The sequence below is a fragment of the Pavona decussata genome, unplaced genomic scaffold, assembly GCF_977016875.1.
Source record: "Pavona decussata unplaced genomic scaffold, jaPavDecu1.1 SCAFFOLD_40, whole genome shotgun sequence".
Classification (NCBI taxonomy): Eukaryota; Metazoa; Cnidaria; class Anthozoa; order Scleractinia; family Agariciidae; genus Pavona; species Pavona decussata.
In genome coordinates, this window is record NW_028145462.1 from 1556663 (window position 1) to 1577283 (window position 20621).

The 20621-nt window shown below is 38.6% G+C and overlaps 1 protein-coding gene and 2 long non-coding RNA genes across 3 annotated transcripts; 2 read left to right on the forward strand and 1 right to left on the reverse strand.

Annotated features, from left to right (window-relative positions):
* The first annotated feature begins 46 nt into the window (after positions 1-46).
* LOC146483118 (uncharacterized) lies at positions 47-19557 on the forward strand. The gene is made up of 3 exons (XR_014863912.1): positions 47-154; positions 15368-15457; positions 17755-19557. It is a non-coding gene; the product is annotated as an uncharacterized LOC146483118 (long non-coding RNA).
* On the reverse strand, positions 1615-13938 carry LOC146483119 (uncharacterized). Its single transcript, XM_085106292.1, has 2 exons — positions 13428-13938; positions 1615-6455 (listed from the first exon to the last, which is right to left on the reverse strand). Exons 1-2 carry the CDS (start codon positions 13456-13458, stop codon positions 3898-3900), a joined length of 2589 nt encoding a protein of 862 aa, XP_084962418.1. The 5' UTR covers positions 13459-13938; the 3' UTR covers positions 1615-3897.
* Positions 6472-10165, forward strand: LOC146483120 (uncharacterized). The gene is made up of 2 exons (XR_014863910.1): positions 6472-7430; positions 9339-10165. It is a non-coding gene; the product is annotated as an uncharacterized LOC146483120 (long non-coding RNA).
* Positions 19558-20621: the final 1064 nt, after the last annotated feature.

Here is a 20621-nt window from a genome sequence, read left to right on the forward strand (position 1 = left end):
ATCCCATCGTGCGTTGCGGTCTTGATTTCTTTGATTGACCGCTGTGCAATAAAACGAGCCCGTTTCCGGCAGAAATTTCTTCAGGTTTGGAAGTCGTGGACCATAAAAAGATTTACAAATTGTCCATTTTACATCAAGGAAATCATCTGAAAAGGTAATTGTTATTGATTGTTACGTTCCCATCCATGTTTTATTGAAGCGCTTTTCAAAATTGAGACCTTTGGCGAGTCTAAAAAAAAATTCTGAGGTCGCTCAGTTCTCCACACCCCCAGGGTTTAAAATTTAAAGAACCTAACAACAGAAGTTGTCTGAATTCCTTCCCAGAAATGAAAAAAACGTCGCTATTGTAGTAATTCTAAGTAGACACAAAACCCCTAGAGAGTCTCCTACATTATTGAAAATGGCGTGAATTTAATGGGGTGCAAACGTTAGGGGGGGGGGGGGGGGTGAGGATGGAAGCTGGTGACAGGAGACATCGGATTCTGTAGAAACATTTTTCTCTTTATCAACAACTAAGTCTGCGTTTTTAAAGTGCTGAAACTATTTATTATTTGTCATGGTCAGTCTGGTGGTAACACAGTAGCAGACTAGCTGCAGGGGATATTAACCATGTAGAAGTGAAGCTCATAGGGATTGTCTCAGCCTCTTAGGTAGTTTTGCAAGGTGCCTATTCTGCAGAGTAGCAAATTTCAGGATTGCAATTGCCCATAGAGAGAGACAAAAATTTCAACCAATGTTAAACCAAAACCAATCGTTTTCCTGCATCTTCGTTTTCTAACATTCAGTTGAAAAGCTCCCTATTATTGTGACTACACCAACTGTTTGAAACTATTCTAATATGGTGTCCGGTAACCTGGTTGGGAAGGGAGGGGGGGGGGGGAGTGAGACACTCCTTAAAAGTTTGGATGGTTATTCGGCTTTTCACACCAAAATGGATAAAAAAATGCATTACTTTATAGAACACTTTCTTAGGTGCAAATGGGAGATGGCACATTTGACTGATTTTCCCCAGGGGATCAATGTTTAATAATTCTTATATTAAGACAGTCAATTAAAACTATTATTCATCTGATTTTAAAGAGAAGTATAACCTGTGATGCAGTCAGTTTATTTGTGAAATATAATTTACTTTGTTTTTTTCTAAATAAATTGAATCATTCTCACCAAAAAATAATTATTAATTATTATAGTACATATGACATTATTAATTATTATTAGTATATATGACAACAATCCCAGAAATCGGACAAAATTAGCATTGTTCAAAACCTGGGAATTTTCTTATAATCTCACATTCATAATTACAATTAGACCAAACCCTCTTTTTTTCTCTGTTTGCTGTTGTTTGACCGAACCAAACCTGAAACTAATGTATATTCTTGCTGCATTTGAATGAAAGCTTAAATAGGGAAGTGAAGACACCACCTTCAGCTACAGTAGAGTATTAAAAAATCCTTAATGAACTGTATGACATCAATTTTTTTGCACAATACACCTTGCCTGTCATTTGGTTCTATGGTAACTATGTTGTAGGTTAAAATGTATCTCAGGTTAAATGATCTTAACCCAGGTTGATTTGTATTTTCCTTTGTTTCAGATGTAAATTACCCAACCTTCTCAAATATCTGATCAACTGACCCAAAATTAGGAAATAGCAACAACAGTCAACAGAGAAAAAGTAAAGTTAGCCTGAAAGAATATAAATCTGAACGTAACAGAAGAACATTGTATTAACCGAAACTAATTTAGTTTTAGCTTACGTAGAGACGTTCTTTGTGCTTGTTGTCATTGCATAGCATTCCATATGACTTTTCCAGAGAACTTCTTGTTGGGAAGCTAACCTATCATATTTTCCTTCTGTCAAGGTCCATTTTAACTTGTACAATAAATGAACCTCAAAATACACGTATTTACAGAGGATAAACTACAAACTATACAATAGTCTTAACTAATAATTAAATATTGACAATAATATAACTCCATTTCTGAACAAAAGCAAACTAGAATTAGTATAAAAGTGCATGCACGTTAGTTCTTTCCACCGTTCTAAACATGAACACTGGCAAATATAGATTTCTGCTGAATATAATATTATTTTCAACTGAGGACATTTATACCATAAACTGTTATCCTCCAACATGGTGTTACACTGGCAACATTTTAAGCAACTTGTCCATGCAACAAGCTTGAACCAAAAAATGCCTAGCATAAAATGTTTAGCTTGCATTTAACTTTTGCTGCAGCTGTGGTTAGATTGGCATACAGATGTGCTTTCACACACTAAACGGGCCCTTAGTCAAAATGTGAGTTCTAAAGTGATGACGTCACAAAAACTAAATTTATGAAATTATGGGATTTTGTTTGTATATTATTTTGGAAAGAGCATGACGAAAAACGCCTACTTGCCAAAAACCAGCATCTTATTGCAATTTGGGGGCGAGATATTACGTCTGTTATGCCCTGGTGACCTATTTGTATGGAGTCACCAGGGCATAACATAGCTAATATCTCGCCCCAAAATTGCAGTAAGATGCTAATTTTTGGCAAGTAGGCATTTTTCGTTATGCTCTTTCCAAAATAATAAACTAACAAATCCCACAATTATAAAAAATTCAAATATTTGTGACGTCACACTTTAGAACTCTATTACTGCCTCCTAATACAGAGCTTTTTTTGTGCAGTTTATGACTATACAGGAAAAGCAGATCTTAGCGAGGGCTATTGGAATCCACAAAGAAAATTATTGATGGTAGCCACCCATTTTTTGAGATTCAGCGAACATGTAATAATAAGCAACAATAATTCTAAAAAGCTTTGACATACATAAAATACCTAACAATGTATGGTACTTTTCTTTTCCAAACTGAAGTGTAATTATCTCTGAAAAATGGGTGGTTATGTACACTCAATTTTTTATTTGCATTCCAAAAGTCCTTCCTATAGACTGTTCACAGTCCCCCTATTTTCTGTGGGATTCTCGAGACTGGTACGCTTCGATGTTGCTGCCACCATCTTGGTTTGTAAAAGCGAACGCGATCTGGGGAGAGTATCTAAACTACCAAGGGGAGGGGAGCGGCCTCCCCCACTCAACTAAACCCCACGCCTGCTGCCCTTTGTAGTTTAGATGCTCTCCCCAGATCGCGCTCGCTTTTACAAACCAAGATGGTGGCAGCAACATCGAAGCGTACCAGTCTCGAGAATCCCACGGAAAAATAGAGGGACTGTGAACAGTCTATCCTTGCTAAGATCTGCCTTTTTTACTGTCTTAAACTGGGCAAAAATATCTTTGCATTACATGTAATAGGTGCCAACCGTAAGAAATCTGAATTTCTCCAACCATCCTGAGATGTGTAGAAAGAAAGTAGGCACAGTAACAACAGTAGGCACTGTCCTTTACTGATAAACTGATAAGAAGCTGGTTTAGACCTTACGCAAAAATGGATGACATTTTCAAACATTTTACAGTGCAAAGCACCTTACTGTGACCACCCAACAAATTTTTTTTACAAGTTAGCCAATCAGGATATCTTCCTCCTTGTTCATAAAATACAAAACGACATGTTTTCAATAATTCGTTGTTGGGTCACTTGCCTGTTGGACTTTGCAAGGAGGCATGACCGTTAATCAAATTTGCGTATCCTGATTGGCTAACTTGTAAAAAAAATTGTTGGGTGGCCACGGTAAGGTGCGTCGCACTGCAGCATTCTTCTGTTTCCTTTCAAATTAACCTTACTAACCTCATTCTTGAGATCAAAAATCAAAAGAATATTTCACCAAGGCTAGTGAGGCTAAAGAATATTAAAATGTTAGTCACTTTTGCATAAGCGATTAAGGTCTTAGATGTGGCCAATAATATTATAAGTGCAGAAAATACAGTGTATTACAATACCTACCACCTTAGAAAAATGCAGGGCATGTGTGCTCTATAACACAGTTTTTACAATGCTCCCTTATATACATGAAAGTCTCATAACTAAGGTTACATTCCTGCACATTCAAGTACTGGACACTACAGCACTGTGCAGCAATGGTCTTGACTCCCATGTCCGTCACGCGCTCACATCCACGCACACTGAGTTTCTTTAGCTGAGGGCAGTGAATTCCGATAATGTGCATACCGTTATCCGTGATGTCACACTTTCCCGCATCAAGGGATCTCAGTTTGAAACAGTTTTGAACAATGTGAGTGATGCCAACATCTGACACAGCTTCGCATCCTCTGATGTTCAAGTACTTTAACTTCACACAGTGCTTTCCAATGTATTTCATTCCAGTGTCTGTCACTGGACACTTTGCTACACTCAGATATTTTAGGTTTGCAGAATTCTTAGCAATCTCCTTCAAGCTAAAATCCCTCACCTTGTAACAATCACTGACACTTAGCTCTTTCAAGTGAGAACAGTGCTGTGCAACATGCTTAATGCCAACGTCTGTCACACGATTGCATCTGCGTAGGTACAGGCTCTCAAGCAATCCGCAGCTGAGACCCACAACTCTTAGTCCCAAGTCGTCAAAGGCTACACAATCACTCAAATCTAAGTGCCGCAACTGTAGGAACGAACCGTGATGTCCCATGCCAAATCCGTTTGCTACTGGTGCTGATAAACTGTTGACACAAGTACATCCACTGGTATCAAGATGCGTGAGGGAATGACAATTAAGCAAAATGTCATGTAGTCCTTTGCTGGTGATGCAACAACAGCCAGACACATCAAGGTCTTCAAGGTCTATACAGAACCGGGCTATGAAGCCCAAGCCTTTGTCAGACAGTAGTTCGCAGCCAGTTAATTTGACTGCATGCACAGTGATGCAGTAACCCTGCGTGTCCATTGCTAACTTTGCCAAGATGTTGCGCAGTACTTTGTTGATATCACTGTCTTGGTAATTGGTGATGTTAATGTTTGTCCAAAGCACTGGATCCCAACAGAGAGTCTGCCACTTTTGACAGACGCCTGATACTCTGCAAAGGTCTCTTGTCGATAAATAAGAAAGAATAAAGATCAAAATATCCTCTGGAAGATCATTCAAAGAATTAAGTCCAACAGCAGACTTTCTCCGTGAGTGGTAAGGAAGGACTTCTTCAAATGCACTGTGATCACTAACAGTGGTTGAATCACTATCATACCTTCCTCTTGGATAAGCTGGCTTTGTTTTCTCTAACTTTGTAATTCTGCTGCGCAGTTGAGCTTGAAGCGAGTCTTTTCTTTTAATTTTACGAGCTTCGTCCTCCGGCGAACTTTCATTGTAACCAATACTAGCGCTCAGGTTACTGCTTCTCTGCGTGAAAGGAGGCAAATCCACATCATCTTCAGCGTGACCATTAGATGTATCAGATAACTGCAATTTGCCAACAGAGGAAAGAATTCCGTTAGGAGTAATGCCTCTCAAAGCAAGGTCACCATGATCTCTGACAGAAACACTAAATTTATCTTTCTCAGAGGACATGGTGGAAATAGGTTCAGTGAATGACTGTGAAGATGAACTCTGGACGCTATCGGTATCTGTCGGCCAGTTATTTGTCTTGCGGTGCCCACCAGGTTCCAACTGGGATCTACCTGATGGCCCAACTCTATCAATCACATCCATGCTGACACCATTTTGTCCCCTATTTTTAACTTTACTTCCAGTTCCTTTTTTGTACTTTCTCTTCAAAGAAAATTCATCGTAAGTTCCAACCTCCTCTCCCGTATCTGCAAATGCAATCCGGTGACGCACTTTGAAATCACTGTCAGTATCAGAGCTTGTTTTTGACGACTTCCTGGGATTATCTTTTCCAGGCTGAGCTAGTTTCTCAGTTAAATCAGTTGAAGCCCTACGGAGCTTCTTTTGAAATTCAATCGCTTGACTGTTCTGCTGTTGTTTTCGTATCCCTCTGATCTCCTGGTCCTGTTTGCGATCTCTTGAATGCTCGCGTGGTCTTTGTTCGCCATTCATTTTGCTGTAATCTCTTACACCATTACTGTCGATTTTCACAGTCTTATCATTGGAAGACTTGGACGGCCTTTGTCTGTCTCCTCTCTCAGCTCTTCCTCTATGTTCTCCCCTAGCATTTACTTGCGCACCCCCAGACTTATGATTTCCTGTTGTGGAGTTTGTTCCATGCCGTAGCCTGTCGTTTCCTTGTCTATCCTCACCACCTCTGAGAAATTCTGGTACTGCTAGCTCCTCCCTTGGTATCATCAATCCTGGACTATCCCTCGTAGAAAAATCTGGATCCTTTAGATTCCGTGTCACAACAGGAGAGGAGTTTTCTTGACGCTTCTGTTGCTGGGTGTCTTTCAAGAAATCAGGAACTTCATATTCCTTCAGAGGCAAATGAATTGAACTTTCCCTGTGATTGCTACTTTTCACAACTGGACCATTACGATGTGTGACTCCACTGCGCCCAAGCGTTGGGGAGAACTGCTTGCTATCGTGGGTTTTAGGAGATTTCCCCTTTCTTATTTTGTCTTTTCCTGATAAAAAGAAAATACGAGCCTGTATGAGAATAATTCCATGTGCCCAGTTAAACTTAAGCATACACAATCAATGCGAAACCAATGAGCTTTTGCTATTAAAACCTCACAAAACCCTAGCAATGTTCCAACGAAGCTCTACTAGGGAGAAATTCAGACAAAGAACAAGGCATTGTTAAATGACAGGGAAGAAATTAAAGAAATGGTGACAAATAATATTGCGATAGGTATGGGAAAGACCAAGAAATGGGCAGCAAATCTTTTGTTTTTTAAATCTGACAGTGGTTTGGTGACAACATGTTTCACTTTAAAAGAAGACAAAATTAACCTCCTGTATTGTATAGGAATTGAATGTGTATACAACTGTACCTAGGAATATGGACTAGCTACAGTACTGCTCAAATGTAAGTTGACAGTCTCGACTCAATCCTCGCGAGAATCGAGCATTGAGTGGAGCATTGAGACTTGATTCACTCAAAAGTCAAATCGACCCACAATATTCGATACATGTCGGAATCGCTGAACCAAAACATTCCTGATTATTCACAGTTTGGAGAAAACACTTTTTTTTTTCCTCGAGGAATGAACAATTAGAGAGGCTGGTTGCTCCACAAGTGCAGAAACTGAAAAGGCCAACAAAACAGATCAGGCACCACAGAATGAATTTGTCTGCAAAATGTTAACTTCAAAAGGAACAAGAATGGTCTCTCCGAACCACCGACAACAAACAAGAGGCAAGGAACAAAATTTACAGCGGTTCTTGGAAAAAAAATGTTATGGAAGCTTGCTATCTGTTATTTGATCTTTATGGGAGCTGCATGCCTCACTTGTACCCAACTTGTGGCATTTTTAGCTCTTCGAAAAAACCCTGGGAAAGCTCTGTTTTGAGTTGCAATGTTTTGTTGATTGGAAACCACGAAAAGAACGCACACTTCCATCTACACATTGCTTTGCTTATCAGAAGGAACAGTGTGAGTGGAGTTTACAGTACCGCTCAAAAGTAAGTTACCAGTCTCGTCTCGTTTCTCGCGAGACGAGAATCTCGTATCGCGAGACGAGAATCTCGTATCGAGAGACGAGAGCCTCGTCTCGCGATACGAGAGTCTCGTCTCGCGAGAATCACTGAAGCGGAAATTTTGGAATATTACCGAGTTTCTCGCGAGAAGAACTTATGACTGAATTTCTCGCGCACTTGTCTTGTGTTGCTTTTATTTACACTGTATGCCGTTTTTAAAACGGCCTGTGCCAACGGTGGTTGATTACGTCGACAAGTAAGTTCGCATTATCAGAGCTTATATGATTCGAGACAATTTTGTCTTCATTCACTTCAAAGGTTTCGATTCGCGCACAGTGTAAGAGATGATTTATTTCTTCCGTCACTTCGAAGGTTGCTCGCCGACCTATCAATTTGCAATTGAAACTTTCCCGCACACACAATTCCTACATAAAGAAATCCCAGCCTTATTAAAGTCAAGTTCTGTGCCTGTATCTATTAAACAGTTTTTTGAAATAATAACCCTGACACTTAAAATGTTTTTCAATTTCACTGCGGTTCGAATTTGCATACATGTACATGTATCGTGCTTCGCAAACCGCTATTGAATCGAACTTCTTTGCGGTTGCAAAGGCTTTTTCTGCTAAGAAAAAACAAAGTTGTGTATAAAGAAAATCGAAAACAGAAACGTTGTTGAAGAGCTAGCGTAAAATGCGTAGTTTTAGTTCAGAATTGATTTCAGTTTATCGTGCACCGAATTTGCATATCGACAACGCCAAGATGTCAAAGGTTACCGCGCCGCGCTTACGGAAATACGTCTGCGTTCGCTGGCTAAAGGAGAGGTGTGTTGTTTATCGATAGCGTAGTTTGCTACAGGTCGCATGATTTAGCGAAGCCAACCGAGGAACATTTTTTCTAAGACAAAGCGGCTTTGGAGATATTTATTACAACATTTGCCCTCGGGGAAAGAAGCTTTTTTTCCGAAGATTTGTTATGTTGATTGCCTTTTATGTTTATGTTATAAACTTATCCCTATTAACGATTAGCAATAACCCGCAAAGTCGTCGCTCGATTGACACTTACATTTTAGCCACAACCCTTGGCCACAACCCATTATTGAAAAGTAACAGATAGGTTTTTTAAATGCAAATCACATGTAAGTTTTCGTATAAGTCTTATTTGTTTCACGCCTATGTAATACGCAAATAATCTCTAGCGCACGTACAACAGAGGCCGCAACAGTCTAACTGGTCATCACCAGCTCTATAAAGTGTATGTGTTTGTGGGTTTGTTTTTTTTTTCTAAATCCCTGAGAGAATAAAAGATATAATAACATACACAGCATTTACAATCTCTTCTACACGAAGACGCTTTATTAGGTTCTGCAAATTTATTAGCTCCGATAACCCAACTTGCCACCTCCGAATAAATGCGCAATGACAGATTGATCAGTTCGCTTATCTTTGCAGCCGTCGTTCGCTTACATCGTTGAAACGCTCTGTAATAAATCACTAAGTACAGTGTATATACAAACACATTAAGTCCTGGATCAAGTCGCTTAACAAAGCAAGCTCGATTTTGTTTGCAACCTGGTTCACGATCGATAAGCTTGCGACCGAACTCCATAATTCAGCTTGCTGCGTGACAAGAGCGTCCTGCCGTATCAACAACACCGACACTCAACTTGATATTCTCGCGAAACTCTTGCGAGAAAAGTCAAGCCTAAGTAAATGTACTTACAGTTTTTTCACCCTCTCGCGAGACGAGTTTCTCGTCTCTCGAGACGAGAGTCTCGTATCGCGAGACGAGAATCTCGTATCGCGAGACGAGAATCTCGTATCGCGAGACGAGAATCGCGTCTCGCGAGAGGGTGGTAACTTACTTTTGAGCGGTACTGTAATTGTTTTGCATGTTAAGTTTATCGAAGAATCAGTCAAGAGACAATCTCTTTACTTTCTCAGCCTTGCAAGACTCGATCCTCAACTTGATTCTCAATAACTGACTCGATCCTCGATTACTGAGACTCGATCCTCGATTCAATTCATGAGTACTGAGACTCGATCTTTGACTCGATTCTCAATTACTGAGACTCAATCCTCGATACTCAAAAGTTTCAAGTACATGTATCAAGGAAGGAGTCGAGGTTCAAGACTCGAGACTGTCAACTTACTTTTAAATGGTACTGTATGCTGTATTATAATGTATGTTGGTTATTGCTCCATAGTCTTGTTAATAATTATATTTCCAAACACATCACATGTACAGTTAGTCAACAGAATTTGCATGGCCACGTAAAAGTGGTCCTGCCTATAATCCTGGTATTTTTTAAATCTAAACAAAATTCTGACAGGGGCAATTTCTAACTACATGTGCAGGTCTGAAATTTAGAGATGACAAGTTTTGAAATTTAAATGGTGAATGGACATGCAAATTAATTCTTTAACACTGGCCTGTCACAATAATTATTACAGAACAACTCCACATAGGAGAAATGAAAAGTTGGGAGAAAAGAGAAGCCTGAAAAACTCCTAAATGAATTGTCAAGACTTGACATTTTGGACACTTCTTTTTCAAGTAAATGAAAACAATCTTTTAGAGTTCTTTGAGTTTAAATAACTTTCATCAATGGGTCAAGTATTTGGAAATAAATTACGTAGTGTTGTATTGCCCTGACTGTGAAAGATTAATTTCTTATTAAAATCAAGCAAACAGCTAACTTATGTTACACAATAGAGTTCCTGTATTTTCTGTTGTTGTGAAGTATTTAATATACTGCTTGTTATTTACTCACAGCTTGTTAGATAAAAATAACCATTTAATCTAGGTTTCCATATTAAAAAATCTACAGGTGATAATTAGATTACAGCAAAAAGCATGACCTCCCACATAGAAGTAATTGTTTTTTCAATTTCAAAGTTATTAAAGGGGAACTATCATGGGGGTTTTTGACCTTTTTTGTTAAAAATGGTGAAATAAGACCTTAACTTTGCTACAAAATAATTCTAGAACAACGAGAGGAGAGAAAACAACTCAGTTCTTGAAAGGAACAACCCGTGATCTATTCTAGCGTATTTTGGAAACAAAAATGAGAGAACTTGAAAAACATTAGCTAAGCGTTTTCACATAAAATAATGCCGGTGAAACAAATCATGTGATTTATATGTGTTAATTAAAGCATGCCTAATTCAAAGTTCCTTCTCTGCTTTGAACATCTATGTGACAGTCCATCTATGCATAAATTTTTAACTTTGTTAACAGCACTGAGCTTAATAAACTTTGAAAAACCATTCCATGGTCAGCAGGGGTATATTTTTAACATTGCTTCACACAAGGTATTTAAGGCAAAACACCAGCTAGGGTTAAAATATTTAGGCCTTAAGCTCTCCTATGCATTAATTCAGCTGATTCTATAGACGTCTGATGAACATTACATCATTGATAAAACAGAACTTGGGAAACTATCCTTCCCTAAAAATAAATAGCTGTTATACCTGAAGAAGAACAATAAACGGTATAATTTTGTGAACAGTGAGTTATTAATTTTAATATACCCATGTATTATTTTTGGTTTTAATTTGTTTTTCTCTCTGACAAGTTGATTTCTGGTCTGGACAAAAAATGCACATTACACTTGCCCGAACTGAAAGAAAGTTAATTCTTTCCCTGCAAAAACTTGACACTGAACGATGAATCGATTGTGTATTGAGTTTTCAGCAAAATGCCTATGAGGCCCAATTGTGGGCTTGAGGTGATTGGGTGAAAAAAAAAAGTTAGCTTACAACAAGCTCTTGCAGAGCTTGTAAAATAATTCTCATTTTTCTTGAAAAGACATATGACCTAGTGCATGCTGCTTCATCCTATGATAATGTGTACAAATGAACAACAACCTTTTTCTCAACATTTTCACATGTATTTCATAACAAAAAAAGGGTCAAGGTGGATCTTCGTTAAACAGCTGCAAGGTGACAATCATTGGTGTTGATCCAGACATAGTTGCCAATCTAATTTCGGATTTTGTAAGACATAAAATACAAAGTAAAATAATAAAAAATAAAACAAATAGACATGGCCAGTTTTTTGTTACAGTGTACCACCATTTCTCAGCTCTTTGCAGATACAGCATATTTGTTGCTGCTAAATTGTAAAAGAACCTTAAAGGATAAACTTGTGATGATGGCCAAGTTAACAATGCAGATGTACCTCTGATATGTAACCCGAACCACTTTAAACTGCAGAAACTTGGTCATACATGTTCATGTTACTCACTGCAGATAATATTCATTTGACAAATAAAACTTGCAACTTTTACACATCTTCAAATATTTACATTAAGAAACTGTCAAATATAAATCTGGATTGTCACAAATATATTGGATTCACTTTTCTGATGTACATGTAATATTGCGCCTGTTGATGTTACATTTTATAAATAGCCTTTAACAGTAGTTTATAAATAATATATTTTGCATTCATTATGAACAAACTCCGGCAAATTAAAAAAGGCCAAAATGGACACACGACTAAATCTTGCTGCCAAAAGTTTTCTTGAAGAAAAAATATTTCAAATGTGAGGTGACCAGGCGATAAATTTGCACTGCGGCGAAAAAACTTCAATATCAACGCTATAAACAGCAATGTATCAGATTTGAACACCTTGCACATTGTACAACCACGGGTTTACATTTTCGGAAGCGCGAGTCAAATTTCCCGGCATTTAATCATATGAAAGCTCAAAACAAGAAATTTAATAAATCGCAAGGAATTGACAGCTATTTTATCGCTACATGAGCTGGCAGCAATCTGTTAGAATCAAATTGTAACCGATCGATCTGATGCAGACATGCGCTGGCCACCCCGGTTGTAAACAAACAGATTTGAAAGTCTAAATGGCTACGCAGCAATAGAAATAATTAAAAATGCCCGAGAGTTTAGTTGACTTTACAGGTATATCTGTCAGCATTGTAAGGTGTATTATGCGGCTGAAACACATGTAATTTTTGTGTCACTTTCGCGATAACAGATGAAATTTGACATTGTCGCTATAAGCCTTACATGTAGTATGGTTTGCAGTTGCAAGGTGATAGCTTTCTTACGAGCAATTTATCTCCTTGTCCGAGGCTAACGTTCCAGCGAAAAATTAAAGGGAGATGAAACTACAGTTACTTGAAAAATTTCACTAATGCAATGCTTGGATAAATAACTCGAAAGAATACATTAATGGTTACAAAATATTGACCATATAATTATATAAGTACGTTCGAATTCTCGAAGCATGAAAGGCGAGCTCGATCTTTCAAAAAGACAAGGATAATCGATGCAACAAGCGGCAAATGGCGGAACTTTTCTTCTCGGAAGCAAATAATTACCATTTCAAAAACTTTCTTGGTGTTTAGTGCTGAAATAACGAAGCGAAAACCAAAGTGACAGAAAAGAATGTAATGAATTTGCTGAAATCCTCTAAGCGTGTAGAAATAGTAAGCCTCCATCTTGTTCAAACAAATGCTTCGTGAATAGGTTTACCCTTACGAGTAAAGCTAACACATTGTGTACACACGGTTTTAACTCGTAAGAACTCGAATAATATGTCATTTTTGATTTCTGTTAACTTCGATTTAAGGCTAACGAAGGCAAAACTGAGTGATGCAGACCAGAATTCTGTGTGACGCCGCGAGAACTATTACAACAAAGGCGGTTGACGAGTTATTCAACTGGGATTTCAAACGAAGTGTTATAAAAAGCCTTAACATAAAGTTAATACGTTTAATAGATGCTTTTATTGTCGAAATGGTCCGAGGAAATTTCGCTTGCGGCCGCAAAAAGTCTAAAATATTTGCCCGAGGTGTTTAGCATTTCGCGGTGCTGTCGATCGTTCGCAGTATTGTCATGCAAAATCTCCCTTCACAACTCAGTGTCACACTTGAATTTCAAGTATTTTAAAGCGCTTGTCGTCTTAAACCAAAATTTAAAGGCTTGCTTACCTTCTGGACTTCTTCCTTGTGTATTCCCCATTATTCCATATGTAAAACTTCCACCGTAAATGGCATCTCTCCACGCAGTTACGACATCTTGCCGTTGCCCTGTTCCGAGACCTCAATCGCTTGTACTGAGGCCCCGATCTGTCAAACGCTACTCATTTTGTTTACGCACAAACAATGAGTTCTCAATATAAATAATTTATAATATGTCGCATCAATAAAAGACAGCAATGTAAATACCTATCAGCAATCCAAAAAATCAACGGTAAATATTTGATCAAAGACACGTTTTGACACGTGAAATTATTTCCTACTGGTCCATAATTCCTGTGTTGGATACATGACACATGTTCACTGCGATATTGCACGCATACAGAATCTTTCAAGAGAGTGCTTTTAATGTTTACCGCAAATATTTCACGCAAACTTGCACTCGGGCAATAAGGTCGTTAAAATTCTTTTGTTAACTTTCGAGGTTGTGGAAGGAGGGCTGTTAAGGCAAATTAAAAATCTATTTTTACCGCACCCAGCCAGTTTGCGTGTTTCGCGTTATTGACACGCTGTGAAATAGATAACAGGATTATTTTAAGCGGACAGAAGTGACATTTATTTGACGAATACCAGTTGTATCATGCAAGAACAGCTCTCGTGAATATATGATTTTTAATCACTGCTAACGCGTAATGAAAAAAAAAAAAATGGAACAAAAAGAAAAAACAAAACAAAACTATCAAACATTGACAAAGGCAATGATTTCCTTAACTATTCCTTGTGCATCGTGGCTTGTTATTAAAAAAAGTGTAAAAGAATCGGCAATTTGTGCTTGTCAGTCGGCCAAAGCAGGAAGTTTTGTCAAGAAAACAAAAAACTTGCTGCTATTTCAGCTCAGAAATTCACCGAAACTTGCCAGTTGACGTGGTTTAATATGCGAGGAAATAAAACTTAAAAGACAATTTGCTGACTAGGGGCATCTCGGTAACTTTTTTAAAGTGGCTTACGGGACCTCGACGTACATCCGCATTACCGGAAAATGTCAAATATTTCAGTTGCAAATATTGTCCAATATTGTCCCTTTCAATATATAAGTTTTCTCCGCTGAAATTATGCTTTTAACCCGCTGTAGAACGCGAAAACCTTTTGCTGCTTACGTCACTATACCACTTTGCCCGCCCTTCCAAGCTTAATATACAGTAATCATTCTAAACCGACGTTAATATGCAATATCACTTTAGTTTACGACTTTTTGGTGCTACATCAAAAGAGTCATGATTTCTAAGTTAATGGTTTTATTCACGTATTCTCTTATCTTCCCCGTTCTTGACAATGTAATGAATTTCAAGGGCGACTATTGTTTTCTTTTCGACGACAATAGAAGGGTCAAACAGTACAGAGGTCAAATTCAGAGGATATTCTCAGTTGTGGCCAAGTCAGTTTTGTAATTTTTTGGTTTCAGTGTACTGAACAATTCTCCGGCACAGATGATAGGGACCGATATGCCTTTGAAGTATTCAGATGAATGAACAGGCTGGCTGAATCCGGCCGTTGTCGCGCTAGTTGATTTTTCTTGAAAAAATTAAGAGAAAAACGAAAAAAAATACACTTTTGATGTCTGTTTAGCTTGGTTTTGACAACAGAGAAATCAGTTTACAATCACGTTCACGGCAAACCTCAAAGGTGAGATTCGCGTTTATGTTTTCTTGGAAAAATTAATACATAGATGAGAATCGATAGTACAAAGTAATTCTGGCCTTTGATGTTGACGCAAAACACTCAATTTTACTGAGAACTTGAAAACAGCGACCGGCAAATATTGGGTAACATGGTCACGTGGTCATTTCTGCCGTTAACTGTAAACGTATTCTAAATCTCTCAAATATCAAGAGAGGGTTACTTTATTTATTTATTTATTTATTTATTTATTTATTTATTTATTTAATTAACAGAATTGCGCTTTTTAGTCCTTCTTAGCCTTCAAACTGGATAGGCCAAAAAACTTGAAGACATGATAGATGAAGACAGAGGCTGATCACAGGGTATGTCTTGTTATTCTGACTTAAAGAATGGAGATGCGTCCTAAAGAACGACCATTAAATAAGCTGCAAAGCGGGATACTGGAAGTGAAATATATATAATACATGTAAGTGAGCTGCAGATGAAAGAGTAAATGAGTGATCGAGAACCATCGATCGTAATTGTGTGGCTGCTAATGGACAGGATTCGAATCCATGATGACTTCTGCGATACCTGTACAGTGGTCTACCAACTGAATTATTACCAATCTTGGACAATTGCAATGAAAAATGAAGACAATCCTTTCTCCCCATTTCAATGATGGAAAAGTGGCGCGTTTGCTTTTCGCGCGAATTTAGCATTGATTTTTTTTGGGGGGGGGTGGGGAGGTCCAATTTCTTTTTTTTTTGAATTCTGTTCAAGATTGTAGCTATTTCGTGGCATCGCTGCTTACTATGCAACACAGCGGTCTAAAGTTTTTAGTCGAATATCCTAAACGATCATGTCGATCAATTCATGTGAAAGCTACTGAGCAGTACTCGGTGCAACTGTCTGCAAGCCGTTTGAATGGGAAGCTTACTGAGAAGATTTGTCAGCAAAGGTCCACTTTGGAATTGGCTAACAAGGTAACTAAAACCTGTGAAGGGTCCAGAAAAATATCTGTCAAATTATGCATACATTGCCCCCGGCGGGCCTGCTCTTTTGATCCAATGGCATTGACGGATCTGTTCCTGGCTATTCGGATAAATCGCTGTCCAGTGGACAAAATGTACTCCAACTAATACGACTGTTCAGACATTTTATCCGCTTGATAGTAATTTATCAGCTGGATAAAGTTATCCACTCTTTGAACAACCGGGAATTGATCAAGAGTCGAGTTTGTTCGGTTTTCCCCGTCGCATTCCCTTCTCCAAAATGGCGGCCGAAAATTCAAATAAGTTTAAATTAAAAACGTATACCAGCACTAGAAAGAGCACTTTTACTTTAGTAACCCTGCAAAGTTTCAGCATATCAGGTGTAATATCAGCTGAGAAAATGTAAGTTGAAAAATGACAAATTTACAGACGTTTGTATGAGTGGGTGTATGACGTATACCCCCAGTCATACAAACGTCTGTAAATTTGTCAAATTTCATCTTACGTTTCCTAAGCTGATATAACACCTAATATGCTGAAACTTTGCAAGGGTACTAAAGTAAAGGTGCTCTTTCCAGTGCTGGTATCAGTTTTTCATTCAGTTTAATTTTAACTCATTCAAATCTGTTGCCGCTTTTTTGGAGAAGCCTGGGTCTATTGTTCTGAGTTTGCTTCAAGTGTTGCAAGCCAACATTACACAAGCACTGAACACAAACGGAACGAACTAATGAACTCGAAGCAAAGATATTGAAGCTGCTGTCGCAACGCGGAATTAAGTACGGCAATACAACAGGCGACGCGCGGGAATCAATGATGCATTATAGCACCTAAGTTAGGCCGTCGTGCCAAGCGCGCGAAAAAAAAAACAACAACAACAAAAAGCACCACCCGGTGCTAAGAGCTGGAAAACGTGCGTTCGTTCTGTGCTCCCGATTGGTTGAAAGACTAGCTTGTTTGCTCGGATTGATTAGACTATAGTAGTGCCTCAAGACTTTTTTAATCAATCACGGAGCTCGGCAAACAGAGCCTGCGTCAGGAATCAAAGCAAACGGATACTGTGTTTTCGATTTTCGTTTGAGCGTTGCGCCAAACCAAAGGAGACACAACAACAACAACAACAACGCGTCCCATTTTACAAGTTTCCCTCCCCGGCCTAATGAACTAAAATATTAACATGAAACAGAGAGCAGGGAATATTCATGCTAAGTGAATCAGCCATGTTTTCACATAGGATCACTGTAATGACCTGTTATATCAAAGGCAAGTCCGCTATGGGTTCGGCTATAATGAGCGGTTATCAAGTCTGCTTTAAATGTAGGAGACCGGGGTTCGAGTTCATGCCGGTGAACCATATTTTCACATAGTACGTTATATTTTACTTTTACGCGTTAACTTAAAAATATCAAGCCGACGCCCTGGTTCTTGTTTGAATCGAAGTTGGCCTAATGGTGAATTTAGCAGAATAATTCAAGCTCTTGTATCCGGTGAATATTGTGTGATCTCATGATATCTGCATGTATTCTCTCCCAAAACCGACTGTCATAAATTCTTTCTAGTTTGTAGGACTGACTCTCGTCACTTCTGCGTTTTAATGAGAATATTTTAATGATTTAACAAAGAAATAGTTAAAAACAACAACAAACAAACAAACAAACACTGATCCAAGCATTTGTTGACATTTTCAGTTTGAGTCTCGTTCTCCGACAAGGTTTCCCACTTGATGAAATTCTAGAAGAATATCGCAAATCAGTGAAACGCGTCGAAAGCAGGACAATCTAAGTGCCGATACAGTCGTGGTGGCTCATTTTCCTTCTATGTCAACGGCTTGTTATCGCTCCGCGCCAGCATCTCGTCCTTCATCAAGTTCGTAATCTAACTCAGTCATCAAACAGCGAGAAATGAAATCCACAGTCATCTAACAGTTTGGAGCCAATTCTGGGCCTTACTTTCTTCAAGTGAGAAAAAGATCACCCTATCCAGTCCCACAAATTCATCATCATGAAGAAGCCTTTACTTTTAGTAGTCGGGTAATCGAATCAAGGTGTAAATGACATCGAAAATAGACTGAATATCAGAAAATTTATATCAAGCTTTTCTCAAAACGTACGTTCCCTGTGTGACCTTGAGAATTGACGCACTATTGAAATTACAACTATTTTGATTGTCATATAAAGAATTTTCCAGACGACCTCTTAAAGTGTGTGTTTTTTGTATTGAGCTGAATTGATTTATTTCAGTAGTAGGAAGAATTTGTGTAAACATCCGGTCAATTTATCTTTTGTAATCAATTCCTTTATTCTGGTGCCCTGTACGTTTGATCGCGTTGTAATATTGTGAGGGGAAAAAATAGTCACTATGGTTAATTAACAATTATTCCGACCAACGAGGCGAGTTAAGCGCCAAATTGGCTACAATCATCCCATATTCAACAAGCGCGAGTGGTATAATGGTTTTATTAAAAACAATCAAGAAATATTTCTAGATCTTGCTGATTTCGCTTTGCAAGAACAACCGGAAGACTATTTAATGGTCGCTATTTCTCGGACATGGTATAATCGCACTTATTAAAAACTGGGTCATTGTACAATACAATTCCAAAAGCGAAATCAGCAAGATCTAGAAATATTACTTGATTGTTTTTAATAAAACAATATTATTCCACTCACGCTCGTTGAATATGAGATGATTACAGCCAACTCGGCGCTACGCGGCTCGCTGGCAAGGCTCTATCTATCATCTCATATCTAACGCGCGCTCGTGCAATAATTGTTAAATATACTATGGCCGCTAAGCCAATCAATTCCCTGGAATTGAGTCAAAAGATTTCTATTTGTCTCGTCACACATTACTAAATATTACACACTACACATACAAAATAGGTTTGGCCACAGGGAAGCCTGGATTTGAAGCCAGGGACTTATAAGGTCCACGCCCTCCCTAGCTTGGGATTTACGATACGAGCTGATTACTAGGAAGGACGATATAATAATTGCATTAGTTACAAAACATGCAACATACAGGCATAAACTAAACCACAAATGCAATAAACAATAGTTACCTTGCTTACAAAAATATATTGTACAAAAGCTACAGTAAAAAACGAGAGGAAGACAGAGGGAGAAGGAATAAAAAAAATTAAAGCAATTCTGATTTGAGCGAAGATTTGAATGTAGTTAGACAATATACAATGATCCAGCTTTTTGGGTTTTTTTTAATAAAAAGTGGATATACATTGCTGAGTTAACATTTTAATCCGATTTTTCTTTTCGGTAGCCCCATGCTAGGACAAAGAAGTCCTTTACATTACTAGGAAGCAACATTTCGGAAACTATTATATTCTTATCGGCTCTAAACCTGTGTGAGCTAATTTTGTTACACTGCCACCCACTTCAAGATTCAGAGTACACTGCGGCAACTCTCGCCTTGCGGACACCTCGCTATTACGGACACCCCAATTATACGGACAGCAACCAAATCCCCGGCCAGAATAAATTACAACCGTTTGACTGAAATAAATTCCTGCTACAGTCAACTCCCTTTATTGCGGACACCCTCGGGACCGCGAGTTAGTGTCCTTATAGCGACAGTGCGTTCCCGATATTACAGACTCTCGCTATTAAAGACACTAACTCGCGGTCTCGAGGGTATCCGCAATAAAGGGAGTTGACTGTGGTCTTTGTGTCTATGGACATTTGTGAGAAAAACGTCTATATTATAGTCTAAAGGTCGGGGATTAGTGGACCCGTGACCGGGTGGGTTGAAGCTTAAAATGCTTAAACCGATTAGAAGGAAATTCAGATCCATTACAAAAACCCTAAAATTAAAGACAAACAATCCCACGGGAAAGCATTGCTCGATCACTGGCTTTCATTTGCCGGAATGGCCATCCTTAACCCCTAACCTCAAAGGACAAATTATCCTATCTTGTCTCCATACTTTTCTTATAAAAGTACTGTTGAGAAGTCATTAAAATATTAAGAAAATTCACCTTGGGTGATCATAAACTTATTCTCGTGACCTCAGGGGTTGAATAAGCACTGATACAGTCGAACCTCCCGTAAGCGACCACCCATAATGTCAAGGATATGTAGTCGCTTACCAGAGGTTAGACCACAGGGGGTCTAAATTTCGGGTAATTTACATATGGTCGCCTACGGGAGGTTAAAAACAATTGAAAATTTTAAAAAATCATCTCCAAAAGTGGTCGCTTACGAGAGGTGGTCGCCTACGAGAGGTGGTCGCCTACGAGAGGTTCCATCTATAGTGATTTGAATTGAAATTTTTGGTATTTTGGAAAAGTGGTCGCTTACGAGAGGTGGTCGCAAAGGGAGGTTCGACTGTATTACAGGGAGAAATTTGACCTGATCACCGATCATTGTTAGGGCTCAAAAGGTTAAGGCAGGACCCTGGGGTTTCATCCACATGCGCACTTTGTATAGCGTAATAAACAGGACCATATGGGGAAGTACTACCCAACAACTTTCATTTGTATGGTCCACAAACTCAAAAGTAAGAACCACCTTGCCCAGCATAATACTGAACCACACCCTGC